General features: G+C 37.4%; 1 protein-coding gene and 1 pseudogene across 2 annotated transcripts in view; one reads left to right on the top strand and one right to left on the bottom strand.

The window, feature by feature from the left end:
* The window catches only part of SLC9A9 (solute carrier family 9 member A9), a 581917-nt gene that overhangs the window by 194546 nt on the left and 360522 nt on the right, over positions 1-26849 (top strand). For both annotated transcript variants that reach the window (XM_019024708.4, XM_055383461.2), the window contains exon 6: positions 1271-1376. In XM_019024708.4, coding sequence (XP_018880253.1) covers positions 1271-1376 — 106 coding nt within the window. The remainder of the gene's footprint in view (positions 1-1270; positions 1377-26849) is intronic.
* On the bottom strand, positions 25826-26840 carry LOC109026396 (ubiquitin domain-containing protein 2-like; annotated as a pseudogene).

Here is a 26849-nt window from a genome sequence, read left to right as displayed (position 1 = left end):
CCGTCATGACTCTCTATTATGAAAGAACAAGCTCCAAACTTCTTAATCCTACTTATAAAACCTTCAAATTCAACTTGACTGTCTTGCTTTTATTTCCTCATAGCAATGTTTTGTACAACACAGTTACTAACCTCACCACCCATGAAATAGGAAAGGAAAAACAGAATTAAAAATACCCATTCTGCCTTAGACATTTGCCATCAATATCGTTTTCAACCTCCCTCTTTCCCCCTTGGCAATTAATTCAATGGATCATTTTCCTAATGATTGCTGTTCACACTCTGCTTAACTGTTTTAAATATCAAGATATTGAATAGTTTTGATGAACACAGATAATCAGTGTGTGATTATTGACTGCCCTAATGTACTCCCAGAGGCTCGATACAAGAACATGGCATATAGTAGCAAGCCATGCAGCAGGCAACCAGAAACAAATCCTCATGTCCTGTTCTTAAGAACGTTGAGTCCATCTTCACGGGTGAGTGTGATCTCAGGACAGAATGAGACCCAGGTGGAACCGTGTCTCCCTTCACAGGAGTAGGCCATTGCAACAACATTTATTCATTTATTCATTCACTCATTCATTTAGTCATTCATGCATCAAGCAGTTACTGAGTATGGTCTAACACCATGTGTCCAAAGATGAACCCCATTTCCAGGGAGCTCCCAGTCCTTTCTGTGGTAAGTTCAGTGATTTGATCCAAATGCTGGGATCCAGAAAGGAGTGAGCCAGGTCTCTGCTGAGGCAGTTGAAGGGTTGGGAGGGGGACAGTTGAAAGGTTCTTAAAGAACGAAAAAAATGAGTCCTTGGTAGCAAGAAGTGTGTGTGTGTGTGTGTGTGTGTGTGTGTGTATTTAAGGAATACGAGGATGGTAGCAAGTGGACGAGGAAGGAATTGCTGCCATAGTAGAACGAATCAAAATGCAAAGGTAGTTAAGAAACTACACAGTGTGTTTGGGAAATTATGGCAAGTTCAGTGTGACTTGAGAAAGGCAGCAAAGGGGGCAGAGGGAGATGAGGCTAGAGGGTAAGCAAGGTGCAGATTGTAGGGTACTTGTACTTTGGAGCTCAAATTTTATCTTTAAGCAGTAGGGAGCCAAGAGAAGCCTCTTAAGCATCAGATATTTTTTGAATAAAGGTCTGGTGTTAGTATAGTCGTTGGATTTGAGAAGATGAGCATTTAATTAATGTTTTTGAGCGGTGACCATAGCCAAGGAAAACTCCATGCCTGCATCCCAGCTAACCTGCATGTTTGTGTGTGTCTTCCTAGTGACAGTGCTGGCCATTTTCCATGAACTGCACGTCGACCCTGACCTGTACACACTCTTGTTTGGAGAGAGTGTGTTGAATGATGCAGTGGCCATAGTCCTTACATAGTAAGTACCAGAACTTGGCCTATGTTTCTTTAATCATGTGAAATATGCTTTCACTTGTATCTTTTCTCTATGTCACAGAGATACGGGCAGTCTCTAGCTTTTTTCAAGGAATTGTTATCACAGAAAATCTCCATAATGGGCACAATTCATTAGGCATCTAATTTCTAATACTATTAATGGGTTTTATGTTTCCAGCTTATTACAAGATACTACCTAGAGGGTAACTTATTTTTCTCAGTGCATATATTTAGCTGATTCACTTAAGGTTCCTAAAATGCACATAAATGAGCTTTTTTCATTTCAAATCAATATCATTTAATTTTTTGCCTTATATAAGTCACTTTCCAGATAATAGTCTAATAGAAACCCTTGTATTTATGGGCAGATTGGCAGATTGGAGCCAGAACCTAAGGGTCAGAATACTCTTTATTTCTCAATGCAAAGGTAATGCTGTATAGGAATGCATACATCTTTAAAACATCACATGACGGATGAAACTGATGGAGCTTCAGCTCAGCACCAGTGCAATTTCCCTTTGTGCTGGAAGGATTTTAGGGTGGGGGGATGAGAGCCAGTGCTCTTTCCTTACCTCCCCTTTAGACACTTACCATTTATATTTAATAAATGCCACTTCAGTGGCTTTCACTATGTCAGAGGTCTCTTCTTGGTTTTAGATTAAGACCAACATTTTGGGCAACTGTCAGATATCCCAAAGGAAAGTCAATATCTGATAATTCAATGTGACAAAAAGATTCTATTCTGGGTGTTAATTACTTCGAATGCAGTTTAAAATGTATTGTGAAGTAACAAAAGATTGTTAAAGTCAGATCTCACAGAGGGGAGTAAGAAATGACAGAGCAGCACTACTCTTTTTTTTCTTTCTTTTTGCCAGTTGACATTTCTTAAGGCTGCTGCCCCAAAGTTGACAGTGAATTCAACAATTTTCAAGTGTGTCTCCAAATATACTTATATTTCACCTGGCCACAAAGAAGTGTCTTTCCTGCTTTAAAGGAAAATATCAGTGAGTGCAAATTAAGAGCAAAAGCCATGGGCAGATTCACAAATGCTAAAGGATGCTTTTAAAGAAACACCAAGAACAATTAATTAGGACATCAGGAATCCCTGTCCAAGAAACACTAGCATTAAAAGAACATTTGGAGTAAAACTCTTTAAAAATCTGCTGAGTTCCTCATTTTTACTTCCTGAGCTGCCAAGTTGGAAAAGGCCAAGCAAAGCAAAACCACTAAAGTGCAAATGAGTTTGGGAAAGAATCGTGCCGACACAACCAGGGAAGGTTTGGCCTTTCTGCTTTCAGGACTACCATTCACAGTAGTTTTCCATTAAAAATGCAGACTCTAAGAATAAATGTTGATGCTGTTGAGCACCAACCTGGGAGCATTTGAAATAGTCCATGTAGTATCTCCTCAGGTCAATATATGGTTGGTATTGCAGGTGCCTCTCCTACCTCTCTACCCATGTCTTCATAATGTCTTAATAAAGAAGATGTGTTTCACACCATGGCAAGAGCTCTTCCTTTCTAGGAATGAGACGTTGCCATTCTAGCTGAAATCTTGTGCTCCTCAGCTTCGGTAATTCTGGTATCGTACAGTGATCCCAGTGAGCTCCAATGTAAAATAAAGGGTAATCCTAAGTAAAAACATTTGACTTCCAAAGCTTACATATTCGAATACCAGCTCTTTCCTTCCATGAGCTCTGCTGAGTGGTCTATAGCTCTGCCATGTCCTGGTCCAGGCTGTCTACCAGTGCTGTCTGCTCCTCACCATTTCCTCCTTTTTGCACATTTCCATGTGCCATTCTCTTCACTTATTCTCACTTGCTCATTTGCTTCTTAAACTTAATTTATAGCACACATACTATTCTCTTTGTACATCTATTTACACACACGTATTTCCTCTCCTTGCAATGCCTTATCTCCACACACTCTCTGTCAACCATTTTCTGGTTCCCTTAGGAAAGCCATATTTGCATATCATTTAAAGGTTTTCTATGGCTTTCAGTCTAAAAATTCAAACATTGCATCTCCATTTTTCTTTCTCTTCACACTAAACCATGTATAGCACCCTGACACAACTCTCTGAGCGGTATCTCGATGCCTTTGAACAAAGCTCACTCCTCCTGGGTTGCCCTCTTCAGCTTCTGGTTCTGCCTAATCAAGTCTTTCAACTCTTCCTTCAGTCTCCTTCTTTGGCAACCACCAGCCCATGGGCTGAGCTTCTGCTTCACCCCTGCACAGCATTGGATTTACATATATATTTGCCTTTCTAGATAGCAACTTTTTGAAAGCAGACTCTATGTACCTGAAGTGTGTCTTAGAAGAGCAAATGAAAATCTCTTTTGTTTTGTCCCTCTCTTAGTTCCATCTTTGCGTGATTTTGAAGTTTAAGAACAGTGGTAGAGTTATTCTTGTGTCATGGAAAAAAAAGTTTTCCATTTTGATGTGAAACCCAAATATTAATGACTATAGCCCTTGGCCAAGCCCCCAGAGCCCCTCTGAAATAGCCACATACTTTTATTTACCTCCCCATCTTCTGCCAGCAAACCTCCTTGCTTAAGAACCATCTTTTTCAGTTTTAGTATTTTTACACTTTTAATAGTATTGTAGCAATACTGTGCTCTAGTATTTAGCCACATTTTAGATTAAAGCAGCTTTTCTTTGCTAATATAAGAAGCCTATTATTAATTATAATACTGTTGCTTAGGTTAAATGTGCTCTGAATTTCAGATACCTAACATAATTAAATTTGATGGCCACAACTCTTGTACGTAGCAGCAGGTGGTGGGTGCTATATCATGCTCTTGTGATTTACAATGATCCAGAATTGTTTGTGCTAAAATGCAAATAACTTTATTTAACATAAAAGTTTTGAAGTTAGCTTGTCCCTAACCCATACTCTTATTTCAAGCATAAAGGGAATGTCACGCTCAAACATGTATGCATACTGCCTCACAAATGAATTCCACATGATAGATTTGCATTTCTAAATGTTATTTAATAGGCTATTGAAGGAAGGCAAAAGATATATGGAAGAGATCTCAAGGAGTGTGTGTTTTTGAACCCTGAACAAAAACCTTAATTTCAGAGGCAGCATGGTAGAGTAGAAAGAAGCCTAGGTTAAGAGTCAGATCTGGTGTCAAGATTGCCACTAATTAACTGTGCAGTTACTACAGTTGACAGGAAACCAACCCAAACTGAGGTCAACAAAAAGAGAATCTGTATTAGCTGATGTAACTGAACACCGGTAATAGAAATGGCTTAGTCAAGGATCCAGTGAAATGAACAGGAATCTTTCTTCGCTCAACTTCACGGTTAGCGCCCTCTTCTGGTTACAAGATGGCTGCCAGCATTTCCCAGGGCTGTCTCTTCAGGAGATTTGACGAAGAATTTTTGTTCCACCATTCCCAGACTAAATTTTAGTAACTTTCATAGATTCTGATGCAGTTTATCTTGGAATAATCACTATGGTCAGTAAAAGGTACAGCATTTATTGGCTCGGGTCTAAGTCACCTGCTCCGTGAGTTCAAGGGTATATAATCAGCTTCATTGGAAGCACATGAGCTGAGACTGGAGCAAGGTAGAATTATTGCTCAGGTAATACTACCATGATAAAGGAAAAGTGGATGCTGGATAGAAACACAACAAAACAAAACCTAGATCGGGGTCCTCAACCCCCAGGCTGTGGACCGGCACTGGCCTGTGGCCTGTTAGGAACTGGGCCACACTGCAGGAGGTGAGCAGTGGGCCAGTGAGCAGTACTGCCTGAGCTCCGCCTCTGTCAGCTCAGCGGCGGCATTAGATTCTCCTAGAAGCGCAAACCCTATTGTGAACTGCGCATGTGAGGGATCTAGGTTGCGCACTCCCTATGAGCGTCTAATGCCTGAGGAATGCCTTTCATCCCGAAGCCATTCCCTCCCCCAACCCGTGGAAAAATCGCCTTCCACGAAACAGTTCCCTGGTGCCGAAAAGTCTGGGGACTGCTGACCTAGATGACCACCACAGTGATTTTGTATGGCCATAAACTCCCTATGCTAATTTCTTGATCTAGAAAATGTGAGAATAGTTGTTCTATATACATTACAAAATTATTCTGAGTAATAAATAAAGTAATATGGTTGTAAAGGCCCTGTAATCTACATAGCCTATGCTATATAAATATAAATATAATTTCTACCCTTATTTATATCAATATCTTTCATTCTACTTACAGAGATCTCTCTGGTTTTATTAAAATTACTAAAGATAAATCTGCTTCTAGTGAACATTTCTTCATAAATATGGCATTTTATGATCCAGGAAACTTAGAGAATAACCATTTTTACACGTGATTTCCTCTATTAGGAATGAATCACTTAGTTAAGACATACTGTCTAAAGTTGATAAATCAAAAAATAGAGGTTGAAGTATTAATATGTTACTTAAAGTTATAAAGGTGCTCACAACCAAAACTGATATTACATGTGGAAGTTAAGCAGAAAAAAGGAGAAAAAAAGGAAGGGAGAAGCTAACTAAAATTCTGCATCTGGCATACTAGGAAATGAACAGATGCTATGTGGAGTTGCTAAGTCAAGAAATGAAAATATATACGTATTGTTAAGAGTCATAGAATAACAATCAGAAAAAATAAAGACATAAATGGTTAAAATCAGATACCTTTGCTGTGTAGGATCACGATATAGGCAAAGGATGAAAAATAATTTAACTCTTTATTTTATACTCTTCTATGCAGTCTGAATGTTTTTAATGTGTTCGAATTATATTTAGTTATGTATTCTTCTTCAGGTGATCAAGATATCAAAAGCAGAAACTATAAAATAAAAGCCCATTTGTTTGATGGCAATAGAGTCAAGCAATCCTAGCAGTCAAAAACCCACTACAAAAAAATTAAATGACGAATGATAAACCAAGGGAAGCATTTTCAACACACGTGTTGATCAGTTAATAGTCTTTGTAATATACATGATAAATTGTTAATCTCATCACTATACCTAATTCATTATTTACGTTACCTTGGGCAAGTTACTCAATCCCCCTGCACCTTGGCAGACTCATTTGTAAAATAAAGACAGTAATAGCACTTACCTCACAGGATGGGATTAAACATAAAACACCTAAATCAGGGCCTGGTGCGTCATGCTCAATACACATTAAATGTTAGCTGTTGCTGTTACTCCTATCATCAAAGACCAATAATAAAAGGTAAGCATAATAGAAAAATGGACAAATGATATAAATAGTTAATAAACAAAAGAAGAAACATAAATGGACAACAGCTATACTAAATAAGATCAGCTTTACTAATAATGAAGTAAAACAAATTAAACCAACAATGGAGTATTATTTTTACCTGGCAAATATTTAAATCTTCAGGACTCAGAAAAGAATAATCATACTTGGAGTAAGTCAGGGTTTGGGAATTGAGAACCCTCCTATATGATTGGTGAAAAAGGAAAGTGATAAAACTTTTACAAAGGCAGTATTTACTGAGGCATTAGAATTTGTGAATCATTTGATCCAGCAATTATGTTTCTAGAAATTTATTCTAAGAAGTAATTATGGGCATGTGCAATAGTCTCTCCATGGAGATGAGTGCATTGATTTGAGCAAGAAGTTGTGCACAATGGTTACTAGTTGGTTGAGTGAATTATAGCATATTAATATCATGGAACCCTATGAAGTCATTTAAAAAATAATAAAGAAAAATTATATTGATGGGAAAAGATATTCACAATACATTTTTAAGTAAACAGGAAATTTAATATATAATATTTATATTTAATAGCTATCAAATAAGAAAATTTAATATATAATAAGATCTAGCTTGGTTAAAAATTCACAGCCAAATTTATATGTGCAAATGCACCTAAAATTATATATTATATATACTAACATACATTATATGTATTATATATGAATATAATTATATATTATTAAATTTTATATATTTTATTATACCTGTATATATAAATAACATATAACATTTGTATTATTTATATATAAATTACATGGAGTCAGAAGTGTTATGTGGAATCACAAGTGATTTTTATTTTTTTCTTTTGGCTTGCATATATTTACCAAAATAGAGCAAACTACTTATGATAGACTCTGGTCCCAAAAATCCCCATTAACATACTTAATAATTGGCAATGTTCATTTAAGTGCAGATTGCACAGAGGTAGAAGTCTGAAATTCTTTTTCTACCCATGATGGAAGAGAAAGAGGATGTTGGCTGTTTTGGGCCATTTATCTGCAAAACAGAAATACTGCCATTGTTGTATTGAAACCTACTCATAAAATAATTCCACAGTGTGCAAATGCCTCCAGGTTTTCTTAGAGATAAAATAAGTATCTCATTAAACAGCTGACTCTTGGATGACAATAAATACATACTAGATGTCTTTATTCCCTGTTAAGTAAATGCTTATAAGGAAATTCGATGTCGTCAATTATTTAAAAAGATGAAGAAATGGAGCACCAATTTTGTCTTTTTAAATGAGACTGTTATGCTGCAGAGAAGTTCTTGCTAGATAATGTCATTTAAAGTGTGATACCAGTGAACGCTTGGCACTTTGAGTGGCATTTTGAAAGACTACATTTCTTACCGCCCATGTATCTTGAGGGAAATTTAATATGGAAGGTAATTGGATGGCTATAAGACTCAAGCAACCGTGGAACTGAGGGGAACCTTGAACTATCATCCAACCATTCAAGAGAAATGTACTGAGGATCAGTATGTGCCAGACATTATGCCAAGTGTTGGTGACAAAGACTGGATGGGCATAGCCACTCATCTCGGTCCTCAATAACTCCTCACTGAAGTAGGCAAACAATATCTATAAAGGGATTTAATATGCGTAACAAAACCTCACCCTAGAAACCATTTCAGAAAATAGCTTACATGTATAGGGTTTGGTTATAAAAATATATTCCTAAAATAATTCCATTTTTTCTCTTGGTAACGTCATCTTGAAGTAGATTTCGAGTTCCTTAAAGGCAAATTTTCTCCATCCCTCACAACACATAGGCAATTATGTGGTAGGTTCTCCAGTAACTACTGAATGAATGAGTTCATAGACCCCTTCAGAAGCAGATGGGGAGACGTTTTATAATACTAATCATTAAAACCTCTTCCAGAGATAGATGTTTAATGTTCATTCTGCTTCTTCCAACTATTTGAAAAGCCTTGTTAGAAACCCTCATTAGTGCTCCTCCAATTTGACCCATAGTTGTAAACACAGAGGTGATAAGAAGCTGTCCCCTTTTGATCAGAATTAACTGAAACTGTTATCACAACCAGAGGTATATTTCTCATAAATCTGCTTAACTTAAGAACAAGTTTCTTATATCTTGACACATCTTTCTGAAGGTAATTCACTTTGATATTTGCCTTGAAAACTGATAATCAGCATGAAACTCATTCATTTTGATGCCTGTCTAGATACTGGGGTGATACATAATTTAAAAAAAAAAAAGTTATGGCTGTTTTTGCTTAAGGACTCCTTGTCCTGGGAGTCAATTTCATGCTGACTTCATTTTTCAGACACCAGGTGGCATCACATGGCAGGAATGGCAAGGCCACCCTGGGATCTTTAAACAGAGGCTGGGAAGCAGTGCTCAGCTGAATTCCAGCTTTAAGTTGTGTGCTCGGTGTGCTGCCCACACCCCTGCCTGCTGCTGCTGTCTTGTTTGTTTTTCTCTCATTCCTGTTCCCTGGTTCCTGACTCTGTCATCTCCCCTACCCTACCTCTTAATGTCCCTGTTCAGATTACTGGGACTTGACCTTGATTATATTCTGTGACTCTGTCTTTTGTCTCACGGATGAGATCTGACATTCACTGGCAGCGTCTCCAGAACTCAACCCCATAACTTAGAACTTGCTTTGCTCGTGTCAAGTCATGCGTGACAAATTGGCCTACCAAAAATAAATAAAAGAAATCCATGTGGATGGTTTCTTATCTCAGTTCCAATGTACTTTAATTTATTGGTATATAAGTCAGATGCAAGTGATGAAAGTGACAGAAACCCAATTCAAATTAGCTTCAGCAAAATTTGTCCACTGGCCTGTTTAACAGGGATTGAGCTGACTCTGGACATGCCAGGCTTAAGACTTCAAACATGGCTGTCTATCCGTTCTTTTTCTCTCTTGGCCCCGATTGTCTCTGAGTGCTAGCCTCATTCTTTCATGGTGCAGATAGATAGCTTACTCTAGAAAGCAGGAGAAGGTGACTAATGGCATCTCCAGGCTTACTTTTTTTTTTTTTTTTTTTAGCTCAAAATAACATTTCATTCTCCCAATATTTGCATATCAGTCACAAAGACTCTGTTTGCCTCTGCTTGTATCAGAAGATCACCCATAAGCCAATCACATAATACTCGAAGGGAATTAAACAAGGTCACTGGTCAGATCTGAGTCACATTCCCATCCCTGTGACCAGTGACATGGAATCCATTATTGGAAGAAAGTGGTTGGAGGACGAGTAAGAATAATAACAAGCATATTTCATGATCCTAGAATGTTCAGAACATGGTGGATTAAAATGATAGGTCCTATGCACTAAAAACTCAAAGAAAGGCTTTATTTTAAAAAGCGAACATTACTAAATGTAGAGTTGATTTTGAAGGAGAGAAAAGGAAATTCTCCAAGTGTGAGAAACAAGAGAAAAATCACAGCAAGAGTGGGAAGCTGCCACTGTCAGTGGCCATGTGATTTTATATAGCATATACTGCCCAGAGGTTTCGGAGCTGGAATCCCATTTCCATGTGGAAATCAGAACCCTGTCTAAAGGTTCACTCATGGTAACACAACTTGAGCAAAGCTCTTTGAATAGGGCCTGCAATTTCAAAGTGTTCCTTCAGTCACATAGACTGTGTAGAGCAGCCTTAACAAATAGCAACGAAACTTGCCATCTATCTGGAATTTGAGAAATCAAAATCCCTAGCCTGGGCAGTTGTGATACAGGAAATGTAAGCCAATAAATTAACATGGAGAGTTTTCAGGACTATTGAAACAACTGTCACAGCCGTATCCCCTTTTCCTATTTCCAAATACACTGAAACTGCCTTGAGGTGATACTTTCACATCCCAGGTACATAGAAATCCCACTTAAAAAACAGAATCTTTTCTGAAAATGAGCTCACAATAAAAAATGTACAGGCCACAAGAAGAATAACTCCACCATGTTGAGCAAAGGAAGGAAAGAAAGGAGATAAGCAAAACAAAAGTAAATCAGAAGAACAAGCACCCTAAGGAACTAAACAAAAATTACAAAAATATGAGAAAGATTATCAAATGAGCACACTAAAGAGACTAAAGAGGTAAACGGTGGAGTGGGGAAAAATTAGAAAAGAATGGTATAATAGGAAAAAAAGAACTTTTCAAAATGAAAAGTGCAAATATTGACATTAAAAACTAAAGGGAATGACATAAATGTCATATTAAACCCAGCGATGAAACAGAATATAAAGCTGGCAAATGGCCCAGCATGTAGTACAGATAAAAAATATGAAAGGCTAGTTAAGAGATATGGAGGATAGCACTTTTTAAAAATCCAGAATTCATCAATAAAAATTTCAAAAGGAGAAACTAAAGAGAATTGAATTGTGGCAATATTTTGAAGGGATAATGGTTGATAATTTTCCAAAATTAAAGAGATAAATTGAAGCATCACATTATGTCTAGAGCTGGATAAATTAACACTAATTCACATTCAAATACATTGCAGGTTTTAGGTTTATTTTGTTGTGTTTTTAATTTTAAAGAGTCTATTTGAGCAACAGAGATTTGTGAATCAGGCAGCTCCAGACCTCAAGTGGTTAAGCCTCCACCTAGAGGAGGGGAACAGCTTTATAAGATATTTGAGGAAGCAAGACAAAGAAAATATTTGATTGATTATTGTTGTGAAATGTGAGATCATCAAAGAGAAAGAAGAAATTTTAAAAGCAACCAGAGAGGAGAGATGGTTTATTTCCAATAAGGATTACTTACACTTACTTACAATTTGGATGGCAATAGTTTTCTCACTGGCAACAATAGCTGCTTAGCTGCTAGAGGATAGAGGAATAATAGGTTCAAAGTATTGCAGGAAATTTATTGACAGCCCAGGTTCTAAATTCAACTAAAATGTCATTTAAGAATAAGATTAAATACATTTTCAGGTACTTCATCACTCATCAATGATAGAACTTCTGAAGAATATTATTGAGTAGAAATAGGAAACTAAACTCAGAATAAGGGAGAAGCAAGGAGAATTGAGCAGAGAAATTGGTAGAAACATTCATAAATCTAATAAGGCATGACTATGACAATAATAGTGATGATAGTTAATGGGAGTGGCGGGCAAAATAAGTTAGAAACAATTACTCATAATCCACTACAATATTCAAAGACAGGGGACACTGAAAGGTCATAGAGGGAGAAATAATGTGTATAGAGAAAGTGGGGGAAAAGTGGAGACACAGCAAAAGACCTGTTTATTAGAGCAATGCAATTTTCACTCCAATAGCTACCTTCACCAGAATGCTTCTCAAAATGATGCAAAAGACTGCGACAACAGGCCGGGCACAGTGGCTCATGCCTGTAATCCCAGCACTTTGGGAGGCCAAGGCGGGCGGATCACGAGGTCAGGAGATCGAGACCATCCTGGCTAACACAGTGAAACCCCGTCTCTACTAAAAATACAAAAAATTAGCCAGGCATGGTGGCAGGCGCCTGTAGTCCCAGCTACTCGGGAGGCTGAAGCAGGAGAATGGCATGAACCCGGGAGGCAGAGCTTGCAGTGAGCCAAGATTGCGCCACTGCACTCCAGCCTGGGCAACAGAGCAAGACTCTGTCTCAAAAAAAAAAAAAAAGACTGTGACAACAGATAATTCTTTTTAATTTGGTAAGGAAATGCTGAAATCAATTTATATCTGCTATGAGACTGTAGGTAGCCCTTAACAATTTCAGACTGTGCAAAAAATACCTACTTATTAGGAAACTGGTAAAGTATCTTCCTTGGGGCCCCTCCATTTTTCTCTCCAGAATTTTAGGCTCTCTTCTTTGTGGCTTTTGTGTTTCCAATTGTGGACATGTCATGTTCTCTCTGGAAGCTCTCCTTCATCTTTCACTTTGTCTTCCTAGTTTCTCTTACTCTGTTCTGACATCCTCGTGTTCTCGTATTGTCAGATTTACAACCCACCTAGGAATCCACCTGTTCAGTTCTCTCCAGTTTCTGGGGAGAAGTTATCTCTGTGGGTGGTACACAAGGGACATTTTCTGCCATGTCAGCTGTTGTTATGCTGTGTAATGGAGATGCTCTAAAAATCTTTCTTTATGTGCACAGATGACTTTGAGATGATTTTTCTAGGCAACAAATCAGTTTTATTTTGTTTTGTTTTGTTTTTGAGACAAGGTCTCACTCTGTTGCCCAGGCTGTAATGCAGTGGCACGATCTCGGCTCACTGCAACCTACACCTCCCAGGTTCAAGGGATCCTCCCACCTCAGCCTCCTGAGTAGCTGGGACCACAGACCACACCAGGCTAATTTTTGTGTTTTTTGTAAAGACTGGGTTTCACCATGTTGCTTAGGCTGGTCTGGAATTCCTAGGCTCAAGCAATTGTCCCGCCTTGGCCTCTCAAAGTGCTGGGATTACAGTCGTGAGCCACCATGCCCAGCCTAAAACCAGTTTTGAGAGGAAGTTGGAGGAGGTAATTCTGTCTTCTGCTATATATCATCACTCAGTCATAGTAGCTCCTCATTCATTTTATCCCCTTGTTTGAAATGTTATCTCTCTAGTTGAGAGTGCCCAGTGATGGTTTCTAGTCTGGGCGCAATATAGCCAGCCATGTACTAAGAGAATGACTTGCACTAAATACAGTACACATGAGTCAGAAGTGGAACCAAGGTGCTAACATAATAAACTAAGAAATTACAAGGTTGCGCACGGTGGCTCACGCCTGTAATCCCAGCACTTTGGGAGGGCAAGGCGGGTGGATCACAAGGTCAGGAAATTGAGACTGTCCTGGCTAACACAGCGAAACTGCGTCTCTACTAAAAATACAAAAAATTAGCCGGGCGTGGTGGCAGGCGCCTGTAGTCCCAGCTAACTGGGAGGCTGAGGCAGGAGAATGGCTTGAACCCGGGAGGTGGAGCTTGCAGTGAGCCAAGACTGCGCCACTGCACTCCAGCCTGGGTGACAGAGTGAGACTCCATCTCAAAAAAAAAAAAGAAAAAAAAGAAAGGAATTACTGACCCAGGGACCAGAATATCCATGCTGGTATGGTCAGTTCATTTTCTTTCTATCGTCAAGGTACTTAAGAAGATGAATTATAACCAGCATCCACTTTATTAATTCACCACAGAAAATTACTGTCATCGGGATTTCAAGTACCCCAAACACCATATAATAAAAGCAGCCTTTCCCATAGGCAGGCCTGCATATGAAAGCAAATAATATCAGAGGGTTGTATGGTAAACATAGGGACAGATGAAGGGTGTCAAATGTTTATCCTCATCCTTCACACAAAAGCTGTTGTTTATCCAATGGGTCTTTGAAATTTTGAAGTGCTTGGTAATGACCTCCTAAATCCATACCAACATTCAGGATAATTAAAAACTGCTCACTTTTAGTAAGATGATAAAATTTGGCCCTCTCAGTACTACACAAAGCTGGGAAGAAGACTAGCAGTGTTTGATTCTGTGATTCTTTTATGACTACCCAATCCTTTTTCTAATTGATACAGTATACTTTTGTCATGATGCATCAGTGTCATTTGTCTCTATCTAATGTCCTTTAATATCTGGTCAGGGGTTGATAGTGATTCCCTCTCATTCCCTCCGTTGTAACCAGTGGCATGAATGCCCACTCTAGTGCCTACTAACAGATAGTAGTTGATAGCTAGGCATCAGGCTGTCTATGAGAAGAACCAATCTTGACTTCTGCCTCATGCAAGGAAAGATTTCCAAAGGTTGCCACACTCGCTTCTAATAACATAATCTAAAATACTGCATACTAAGCTTTTGGGTCAGAAGTCAAGAGTTAAAGGAAGCTATGGCTCTCACTTCAGGGGGTGGAGGGTAGGTGCAGCTAAACAAAAAGATGAAACTGTATAAATAGTTTCAGGGCTCTGAATTAAGAATTTTTCATCCGAAGACATATTTTCTTTCTAATATACTTAAACCTGACTTCTCATTCTGAGCAACCAAGAAAATGTCTTTTATTTCAGGTGACCAAGTCTGAATTTTTTCTAAGAAAAAACTTTCCAGAGAACAAGGGGCCAAATCAATATGCAATAATAATTTTGGTCTGAATTAAAAGCTCTCTCTTGGCCTGGAGAATATAATCTGCTCATATTACTTGAGCTTTGTAATGAATTTACAAGACAGGCTTATTGCCAGTTTTATGTGGGCTGTGCCTTACTGGGGCATGGGATGCTTAGGGAATCTGATTAAAACCTTGGGAAAGAGCAGCTGTTCAGCAATAGAGGGTGAATTCAGGGCCCATTTTTCTGTGCCTGACTGCAGGGCCTGACACCCTTGCCAGCTATTGGAAGATAAATGAACTGTCTTTGAATGCCTAGCTCCCTTGTTAATAGCTTTAAATTATTAGTCGTTTATGGGAAAGAAGTCAGGAGCTCTTATCAATTTTCCTGCCCCAGGGGTCCTCAAATATATCACTTTTCCCGTTGCCAGAATGGCAGGCAGTATTGAAGGAAAAAGGAGGAAATTCTTTCACCATTTAGATGTTCTTCATGGATTCACAGCAAGAGTTTCTCATTTCAAAAGTTAAAGTGAATGCCCACTAAATTATTAGATGAAATAACTCACATAGAATTTAGACTCCCCTCTTCCTGGCATTATCCTGCAGTATCAGAATCATGATGCAGTTTCATCTGTTTTTTCTAAAGGCAATTAATTCAAATTGGATATATGAAAGTCAAATTCTAAAGTCTGTGCCAAATGGCTTATTTTCAGAATGGCAGTTAAATGGTCAAATTTGATCCAATGACATTAAGGTGAGCATGCTATATTTTGGGCCATTAAATTAAATTCTTACCCTAATGTGTTTTGAGGTTTACCCTTTTTCATTTTTACCCCCCATTCCCATCCTCACCCGCCTACTTTGCTTTTTATGGAGCTCAGAAAATCTTCTTGGCAGAGTTAATTCTTACTTATGTAACAGTTGACTATTTAAATTTTCAGACATTGTTTATTGTTCTTATAGCTGTTCACTTTTAGCCTTTTCATTAGCATACTTATAAGAAAAAGTTAGGAAAAGTAGAAAAATATATGCATGTATGCAGTTGACTTTCTTTTCATTAGTAATTCTAATACAAGTTTTCATGGAAAAACTTTAATCTTAGAACATAACCTCAGATGTGGAAACTATGTGTTTTACTTCTCCATGTAGAAGTAAAGGTTGGGTTGGCAGTCTGGATTCTGACTTTATTATTTACTAGTTTTATACCAATGAGCAAGTCAGTCAACCTCTTTAAGTTGGTTTTCTCATTTCGTCAAGATGGCAACTTTAGTATACATATCTATTCTCACCTTTAAAAAATAAAAACCTGTTGAGATTTTAGATGTCAGTTACGCTAAAGCTATAGATTATGAAAGCAAATAAGATCAACTTTAAGGGGAAACAACATTATAGAAAACTAAAGCCCAAAGCATATATACTTACTAAGGTGTATATAAATGGCTATTATATCTACAAAACAGGGATAAGCTGAAATTTGAAATATAAATCATAGAAATTCAAAATAGGAAAATCCATATTTCTCAAAGCCTTTGTTCAGTTTTTACATTCTTTTTGCTTTATTTTTGTCTGACTGGGTTAATTTAAAAGATATGTATTCGAGCTTTGAAATTTTTCTGCTTTGTCTAATCTATTGTTAAAGCTTTCAACTGTATTTTGTAATTCCTTCTGTAAATTTTTCATTTCCAGAGTTCTGTGCTTTCTTTAAATATCTATCTCTGTAGTAAATTTTTCATTCATATCTTGAATTGTTTTTCAGATTTCTTTGTATTGGTTTTCAACTTCCCCTTGGATCTCGTTGAACTCCCTTATGATCCATATTTTGAATTCTTTATCTGTCATTTTAGAATTTTCATTTTGGTTAAGATCCATCACTAGAGAGCTAGTGTGATCCTTGAGGGGTGTTACAACACTGTTTTTTCATGGTGGCAGAATTGGTTGGTTCCTTCTCGTCTGGAGAAACTGTCACTTCTTATTTTTGAATTTACATTCATTTTAATGGTACTTTATTTTTCCCCTTGAAAGTGTGACTGTTGCATATGTTGAGTAGGGTAATTTGGCTTTGCTAATTTGTGATCTTGGGGTGGGGGCTAAGGCTCCGTATGAATTCCTTGGTTATAGATAGCCTTAGTGTAGTGGCTTGCTCAAATGCTGCTTGTTCGTAGGTTTTAATAGTGGTGTACTCTGCATGTTGTCAGGCTCACTGTCTCCTGCAGAGATGGGGAAGTAGAAGTCTCAGGAGATTATCTCATTCCCCAGTGCTTTGCACTTCTGTTTATTCTCACTTATAAATGGGAGCTAAATAATGGGTACACGTGGACATAAAGAGTGGAATAATAAACATTAGAGACTCCAAAAGGTGGAAGGGTGGAAAGTAATGAGGCTGAAAAATTACCTATTAGGTACAATGTTCACCATTTGGGTGATGGATACACTAAAAGCCCAGGCTTCGCAGCTATGCAATATACACATGTAATAAATCTGCACTTGTACCCCCTAAATCTATAAAAATATTAAAAAATTTAAAACTGGGAAAATCAAAATAAAATACTTAATAGATGAGCTGATATGATTGTCTACTTAGAAAATACAAGAGACTTAAATGGCAAAATATTAGAGAAATCAGAAATCTGGCTAGACAGATGATTGACAGACAAAAATCAATAGCTTTCCAGGACTTCAGCAACAATTAATGATAACATGTAATGGAAAACAGTTTTATTCATAATAGCATCTTAAAAATCTAACATAATTAGAATAACATTAAATAATAAATGTACAATATATCTGAGAAGAAAAATTTTAACTTTAGTAAAGGACCAAAAAGACACCACAAACAATAAGGAGACCTACTCTGAGACAGGATGACAAGATTCAAAATCCAATTCTCCCACAAGTAAACTATATCTTCAGTGTAAACTCACTTCTAAAATCACAACATATATTTTTAAGCCTATTCCACAGATCATGTGGAGCTTCTGCTTAAGACAGCAGGATAAAATAGTTTTAATCTACTAGACTCCCTGAAAACAAACTAAAACTAAGAAAAACACTGAAAAATAGAGAGAAAAAAAAATAGCCATTGAAACAGGAAAGTATTCGCAACTCCAAACTATAAACTATGAAATATTTAAGTATGAAGTATTGCCGCTGAATAATGTGAAATCTTAAACAAGAGACGGTAAGATGCTGAGCCAAGTCTGTTTCTCTCAGACCTGATAGCACATCATACTACTGAAAGGAGCATCCAATATTCTGCTGTTTAGAGCACAGTTAAGATCAGGTAGATGGGTCAGGGGAAACTGGGGGAAATAGTCTGACCCCTCAAAACAGCAGCCAAATAGAAATCATGCTGACACATTCTGGTTTCCTAGCCAAGGACTCTGCTGGAGGCTATTTGTATGGATGAAAAGGAGAAGTTTTCAAATTAAAACATAATTCATCCGCAACTTCGGGGGTTTTTCTCTGTGCCACCTCACTTTGAATGCCATAAACTACAAAAAAGATGTATTCCCAATAACAAGGAAATAACAGATTTGGTGACAGATGCTTGAGACAGCCAGTGGCAGTTTTAAAACATAGCCCCCAAATTCATTGACACTCCTATCCAGAAATGGGTCTATGCCCCACCTTCAATGTAAAGAATACAGAAGGGATGCTGTCCCAGTTTCCAGGTCCAGGCCTTTAGTAACTAGCAGCTTCCACCTCCTCTCGCTTAGAGAACTTACTCTTGGAACCCAGCCACCTTGCTGTGGGGAAGCCAAATCAGTCTGTGGAGAGTTCCACCTGGGGAGGGAGCGACAGCCAGCAAGACTTGCCAGACATGTGGGCGATCCATCTTTGAAGTGGATCCTGCAACCCCATTCAAGCTGCCCCAGCTGATACCACATGGAGCAGAAATGAGCTGGACCCACTGCACCCTGCCCAATTTGCAGAAATGTGAACAAAATAACTGATTGTTATTTTAAGTCACTCAGTTGTGGGGTGGTTTGCTCTGCAACACTAGATAACCAGGACAAAACCCAAATTAAAACAGCAGTGAGCCTCAGCTTACTCTACCCTATTTCACCCCTTTTCCTGTACTATTATTTAAATAATAGGCTTTTAAAAAGATGAGTTATAATCAAAAAGGAGGGAGTAGTACATATTCATTAAAACTGCAAAGTAATTTTTTATAAATAATGGAGGGAATTTAAGCCAAAGAAGAGCCCACAGTCCCCAAACAAATATATCAAAGTATTTCAGAAAAATTGTAGACAAAGAGTTCTCCATTATTCTGAAGGACTTGCAGAAAATATGGATCTCTCTGTCTGTCTCTATATGTGTGTGTGTGTAAAGCAATAAACATCAAGCAAATGCTCCTAAGTATCAAGCAAACAAAAATGTTCAGAGCAAAGTTCAAAATTTTATAGAAGAGATATAAAATAATTAAGGGAGATTAAAAGTGTGCTGGCAATACTCAGGGAAAAAGTTGGAGAGATAAATAAAATCACTAAAGAGACAAAAGACACTCTAGAAGCCACAAAAATACAATGAACTTCACTGAAAATATTGTTAAATACATAGAAGACGCATTTGGGGAAATAACACAAAACAAAGTAGAAAAGAACAAAGATATAATGACTCCAGAGAATATGACAGAAATGAATGACAGATAGTTGGATGGTTTTGAAGAAGAAAACACTTGGAAAAATATCATAAGAACGTGGCGTAAAACAATATTCTCCTGAAACAATGTAATAAATAGATAGACACAAAGGACCAACTAGATTCCAGGAAAGTTTCATTTGGAATCATCGACAGCATAAGATAATCTGAAAAAGTTACTGAATTTCAAGCTTAAAGAAAGGATTATGGGAGCACATAGGCAGAAAATTCAAGTCACTTACAAGAGCAGAAATAATCAGGTTGGCTTTTGACTTGACCACAGTGACATTCAATTTCAGAAGATGGAAAGGCAGCACATTTTCACTTCTGAGGGAAAGAATGTGAAACCCAAGCCAGATTGTTCCTCCAATATAAAGGCAACAGATTGGGTGTTTTAATAAATAGTGTGGGGCAATGGGCTATTCCTTTGGGAGAAAAGTTAAATGCCTAATTCACATCATTCCTAAAATGAAACTAGAAGAATTACAGAGCTCAATGTTAAGAAAAACTACAAAAACATTGGAAGCATGTTTTAGAATTTTAGAATATTAATACTCTTCCTAAATAAAATTCAAATCCTAGAAACAATAAAGAAATAGATAGTATTTTATAGATCTTGTGTGTGTATAGCTATAGATATGTTCAATGTTTTCAAGAATATTTTTGCCAGTATCAGCCAAAATTTAAATGTGCTCAGTGAAGGTACTTCTAGCAATCTACCTTACAAAATATTTGCTTACATCAACAAAGATATTTATACACTGTATCATTGTAATAACAAAAAAATGTAAATAGTCAAAATCTCTATTTATAAGAAAGATTAAATATATTGTGCTACATACAAACAATGGCACACTTGGGAGCTTTAAAAAAATCTATGGCCTGAAAAAACCTCTAAGACATTTTAAGTTAAAAAACGAAGTTTCTGAAAATGTATAGTGTATAATAGTATTTATTTTAAAATTATATCTGTATAGCAATGCATATAAATGTAAGTAAAAGGGTTTTTACTCTATATACTTTTACATAGCCTTAATCTTTAAGGCAGAAAATACATTACTATTGTACTTCTGTAATAAAAATGATTTAAGAAATAAATGCATTTTTAATTGGAATGAAATTATCTCCCTGCTCACCTGATAGATGTTGTAAGTTGTATTTACGCCGTATCCTGATCACCTATAACTAGCATAAGAGTTGGCCGTTTATTGTTAGTAGGTCTCTATCTATTAATGAATGAATGGATAGGAGCACAGTAAGAATCCAATGAAGGGATGTTTGTAAAAGGCATAAGGTATTTGTGTGACAGCAAAACTTGACTTTAAATGATGAGAGTAAAACTCTAGGAATGCATGTGTCTCTGATACCAGGACAATTGACTGAAAAGTGAAATCTTTGGCCAACCAACCAGTTGTTTAACTGATTAGTTTGGTGACTTGGAACAGGATAGGCCTAACCAGACCTGACAGAGCCCTAATATCCCTGCTCAGAATTGTGTCCATGTTTGTGGAACAGTTACATCCATCTCCCAAACCATAGGAACAGATTATCAAATCAGACAAATACGAGATTTATCACTTAACGTGTGGACTTCTAAAAATATAAATGAAACTTTCCTCTAGCTGCAACCCAAACCTCAAATTTATCATTTATATTATTTTTTCTTTAAGTTCCAAATTACTAACCATGTAATACTATTCAAGAGGTATTCAATTTATATGTACATAAACTTGTCTCAGGAAAATAAATTTCCATAAAATCAAAATTTATTGTTGGGGTGGAAGATCTAAGAATTTTGGGGGTCAGTTGGGTAATGTTACTGTGTTGTGGTCCTGGATACAAGACAAGAAGTGACGGGGTCAGTAGGTAAGTGGAGGGTACATGCACTCAAAAAGTGCCTCAGGTTCAATTTTTATTTTAAACCATGTGATGGCCAAACATAATCGGATATGGCCAGTTGTGACCCCCAGGCTTAATTGCTATAAACTCTCCATTCCATTAGAATCTTTTCATTGTGACCCCCATCCCAGGCCACTCTCCTTTCCACCTTTACTCTTTTGTGCCTGCTGTTTTGTCAACCGGAAATTCCCTCTGAGTCATCTGCCTCCAAATGGCAATCATTTTGCAAAGCTGAGATCATATTCTACCTTTCGGGCAAACACTCTCAAGAACTTGCCAGCCACTGATTTTCTCTCCTCAATCCCCAGAGAATGCTTTATTTGGAACCATTGACTCTCAAAGTGAGACAAGGAGTTAAAGGTCTGTAATCCAGTCACAGATATAAATGATATCCAATATGATCACATGAGGTTGCTCTGCTTAGATCTGATGATCTCAGGAGAAGGTGGGCAGTTGAGGAGGCAAGTTCTTCCTCATCTCTTGCCTGCTTCGATATATCTTCAAGTCGTTGGTTCTGGTCCAGCCTGTGGGAATCATAGTCGGGAGCAGCCTATATGTATTGTTGTGCCTGCCCAGTATTGACTAGCAAAGTGTTTTTTAGAAAAATATAAATTTATTGTCCAAATTTTAAAAAATCAAGAGAACTAGCATAAAAATCCAGATTTCTAGTTTCTTTTGAAAAAAACTGGAAGATGTAGGAATATTGGGAGAGTGTAGATACATCTCCTCTGACAACAATTAAGCTGGCGTTAAGAAGCGGCTATCCCTCCCCTTAACCCAGGCACAACACTTCCAAACTGAGCCTAGGGACCATTTGCTACGGGGTATTGAGTTTGAACAGTGGCTTTTTATGAAAGAGATAAGAAGAAAGGCAATATATTTTGTGCTCATGTCTCTATCAAGGAACGAAATGTGAAAGAGTGAGACTTTCCTCACTCACATTGCCTGCCCAACCCCTGTGGAAATTTGAATTTGTCACCTGTAATATTGAACAAGAGTACCCTCTCCTTGATATGAAAGCCGTTTAAATAATAGAAAAAGTAAAACTATCAAAAAGAATTAAATGTTGTCTCCTCTGCCAGTTCCTACTTCAGTTCTGTATAAGATACAGTTCTGATTCCCTTCATCATTGTAGCTGCTCTCCTGTGAACAAGTTTACTTCTATATTTTCAAAAGTGCATTAGAATTTTTGACCCAAATGCAGGGATTATTTTTAATCCCTACTAAGTTTTGCTTGGGTTTATGCAAGGCACTTGGCCTCTCATCAGTAACTTGTGGACTAATTTGAAGGATTTAGAGTTAGATGTAGGCAAAATTAAGTAATTGGGTATTGATTTATTTAGCAATAAAATCCAGTATTTCTAGTAGCTTTGCTGAGAGCTCTATTTAAGGACTTATCGTGTTTAATATTTTCATCAGTGACTGAAATCATGGGACAGATTGCAGGCTTGTCAAATTTGCAATTGATATGAATCTGAGAGGTATAGCAAGTATACTAAATAAAATATCAAGATTCCCAAAATATAGCAACGAGCTGGAAAAAGACTTCTTGTGTATTTAAGGTTAGTTTGACATAACTAGTCTCTGAATTATTAATTATATTTTAATCATCCTACCAGATTTTGTTTTAAGCTATTAACTGATAAATAATTTTAGGTAACAGCATTTCCAAAGAAATATACTGTAAGCAAAGTCTATAATATTCAGAAAATACATTGGAATATGAATTTATTTTTAAAATTTTTTCAAATGATCAAACTCAAAAGCTATAAATCAGAATTCCATTTTCCCCCTCAAATTTTTACTTAGTAAACTCAATCCAGGGCCTGAGAGTTAAGCTCTGATTATTTTTCCCCCATGAACTGCATTATCATTAACAAAATTGATCTCATCTGAAAAATCTCACCGATAATAGTCAAGGCAGAAAGAATCTACCTTAGCTTCTGTGATAAAAGAAAAGGCTTTATGCTCTTATCCACAAGAATCACTTCTTCACCCCGAATAAACTGGCATGTTCAGAGCAAAAAGACAATCACTAAAATGGAAGGTATTTGTGGTTATCCTGCACCTTCCTAGAAGGTGGTTACATTGCTAGAGCAGCTCTGCAGTTCTTGAGACACAATCAATCAGACAAGTGGTTATTTTCTGCTGTTGCTTCTCTGGGTTTTGCCTTTTTTCCCTACTTAAATGGCTTCGCTTAAGGAGTTATTTAAATAAATGTGAAACCTCTGTATTTCAGTTCACTTCACTTCTCACTGAGTTTGAAGCATCTCCTTGATGAATAACCCAAAGATAATTATTATAAAGAATAACAAAAGGTTGTCTGTCAGTTTTTTTTTTCTCTTTTTCCCCCAGGCCAAGTTGAGGATAAATGGTTGTTGAATTAACAAAAAATACATGTTTTTGTTTTTTCATTGAGCCTCATATTAGCCACTAAGGAAGTAAAAATAATATAATTGGATTATCTTTCATCTCCTTGCCAAAAATGATTTCTCTGCTGCTGTGTCTTGACATCCTCAATTGGTCCTTCAGATTTACAGCCCTAAGAAGACAAGGAGTGCTTCTGTTCTGGTCACCACTGAGTCCCCAGTGCCTAATGCCTGGCTCATAACAGACTCTTAATAAACACTTGTTTAGTGAATGAACATCTCAGGACCTTTGAACATGCTATTCTTTTTGTCTGGAATTCTCTACCCCCAGTGCCACCTAAAACATCCCACCATTCCACCCTCTTCCTTTCCTGGACAGCTCTTTCTCATCTGTCAAATGTCAATTTAAATGGAGTGTCTTGGCATGAATTTTGCCCGACTATTATATCTAGTAGATCTCTCTCCCTTGCCCCCCACTACACACATACACACACACACACACACACATGCACACACACACACACACGCATGCACATATACCGGTAGGGCTACCAGATTTAGCAAATAAAGATGTAGAACACCCAGTTAAATTTGAATTTCAGATCAATAATGAATAAAGTCTTAGTATTTAATATTGGCAACTCTAAATACTATGCCCCGATCATAGCACTTATCATAATTTGTAATTATATTTTGTTTACTCATTTATTTATTATTCCCTAATATATTTTAAACTCCATGCTAGCAGGGACAATGTCTGTTTTCCTCACCAACCTATCCCATTGTTCAGCACAGTTGTCTGCACTAGTAGATACTCAGTATGTACTTGTTGAGTCAGTAGTTTGTACCTCAGACAAGCTGTCAAGCTTATGATTGTCTATTAATTGATAAATTATTTGGGTGGACAGACCATTTATTTATTTAGTGGTTCCACCGTGTGGTTACTGATTACAGTCAGTTACATTTTTAAGATATTACCTTATCTCTTGATGATGTCACCACAAAAGTAACTTCTCTACATGCAGATGTTACAGAGGAAAACAGGGAGATGGTCATAATTTACCCCAAAAAGACTAACTAGTTAAATGTCGATAGTGTAGCTCCTCTGCTGATGATTGATTTAATCTTTTGGAAAAAATATATATACTTAACTGAACTACATTATTATTATTTTTGCTCAATAAGAAGTTTTGAATATATTAATCTGGGAGAAAATAGAATAGTATTGACTGTAATATTTTAAATACATATTTAAATACATTCCTTGGGCCTGATTCACAGCATCTATAAAATGAGACTGTTGACAAAATGTCTTCTAATTTTATGTTATGAACTCTGATACCACCAAAGTTTAGGCCATAAAATTATTTTGCAGTTCAAAAAATGATTATTCTAACAGAAATAATCAAACATAGTCATTTAAATGACTAAAATATGTCTCTATAGTTCATCTTACTAACGTTAAATATGATAGACTGAGTGTTTATAATACAGATGGTCTCCAATGTACAATGCTTTGAGGTAATGATTTTTCAACTTTACAGTATTGTCAACTCTAAATACTAGAGTGTTTAGCGACACTCATTCAGTAGGAAACATACTAAGAGCACCCATACAACCATTCTGTTTTTCACTTCTGAAACAGTATTCAATACATGATATGAGGTACTCAACATTATATTATAGGCTTTATGGTAGACGATTTTGCCCAAGTGTAGGAGAATGTGAGTGACCTGAGCACATTTAAGGTAGGCTAGGCTAAGCCATGATGTTCCATTGGTTAGGTGTATATTAAATGCATCTTCAACTTAATGATATTTTCAACTTGCCATAAGGTTATTGGGATGTAACCCCATCGTAAGTGGAGGTGCATCTGTACCCTTTCTCTCCTTTTATCCCTCCATCCCTCCATCCCTCCATCCTCCATCTAGCTGTCCCTTAGGAAAACAGCTTCTGCTCCCCAGTTACTCACATTCTAAACAAAAGCATGCTCCTTCCCAGCAGTTACAGTGAGAAAGCCGTATTTTCCTAATGGTGTTTAGAAGGGTAAAATACATAATACATTAAATTAGATAAATCAAATACAATAAATAAAGATATATTAAGTAAATAATGGCCTGCCCTCCTGGCAGCTCACAGTTTAATTGGAGAAGTAAATGTTCACCTCCACCCAAGCTAATTCATTACCAGCTTCCAACTATTTGTTTTAGCTCTTTGTATTTTATTAATTATTTGTGTTGGTCTCATTCACAGATGAAATTTTTCACTTGTAATTCCTCACAACTAAATCCATTCATAGGGAATTCAGAGCAGTGCAAAGAAATTTCACACCATCCAGTAGGAAATGACAGCAACAATGAAAAGGAGTGGGAGGGGCCTGGGGATCAGCCAATGGGACCAATTCAGTTCTCAGCTGGTGTTGGGTTTTGAAAAGGTTGCCTCACTCTAACCTGTACAGCACAGTCCTTTGGGATCTTTGGCTCTTCCAATTTCATTTTGTTAGTGAGAGGTCTGCCAGAAAAGAACCACCGCTGACTACATAGTTCCACTCCTTCTGCTGCGAGTCACCGCCTCTGCATGTGGCATACTGTGTCTGTGCTGCACACCAAAAGTTTGAGGGCTTTGCCTGTGGCAAGACACAAACGGAGTTGACATTCATAACTAGAATTGGGTGGTGGCTGAGGAACATTCAGAGTCTCTATGTTCTTTTCCTCTGTTGTGGTGATTGCTGCTGCCAAGCAATAGATTGGAAGCTGATATCTATTCCCCAGTTCATCATAGCACTCTGTAAGTGCACCATGTATAATGTTACATTTGCACTATCAATGACTACTTATGCAAGTTCACAATAACTTCTCTCAAAAACACTTGCAATAGCCTTCAAGAAATCCCAAATCTCCTTAAGGCCTCGAAAAGCTAGTGCAGTCGGCTGAGCGTGGTGGCTCATGCTTGTAATCCTAGCACTTTGGGAGGCCGAGGCGAGCAGAACACAAGGTCGGGAGTTCGAGACCAGCCTGGTCAATATAATGAAACCCAATCTCTACTAAAAATACAAAAATTAGCCGGGCATGGTGATGCACCCCTCTAGTCCCAGCTACTCGGGAGACTGAGGCAGGAGAATCATTTGAACCCAGGAGGCAGAGGTCGTGGTGAGACGAGATCATGCCACTGCACTCCAGCCTGGTGACAGAGTGAGACACTGTCTCAAAAAAAAAAAAAAAAAAGAGCTAGTGCAGTCTCCCAAAATTCGACCCTCTTGCTGCCCGGTTGTCTATCTGTCATGGGATAGTAAGTTTTCCTTTTTTG

This window comes from Gorilla gorilla, chromosome 2 (assembly GCF_029281585.2).
Source record: "Gorilla gorilla gorilla isolate KB3781 chromosome 2, NHGRI_mGorGor1-v2.1_pri, whole genome shotgun sequence".
Taxonomy (NCBI): domain Eukaryota; kingdom Metazoa; phylum Chordata; class Mammalia; order Primates; family Hominidae; genus Gorilla; species Gorilla gorilla.
This window is presented reverse-complemented; position numbering and strand designations above follow the sequence as displayed.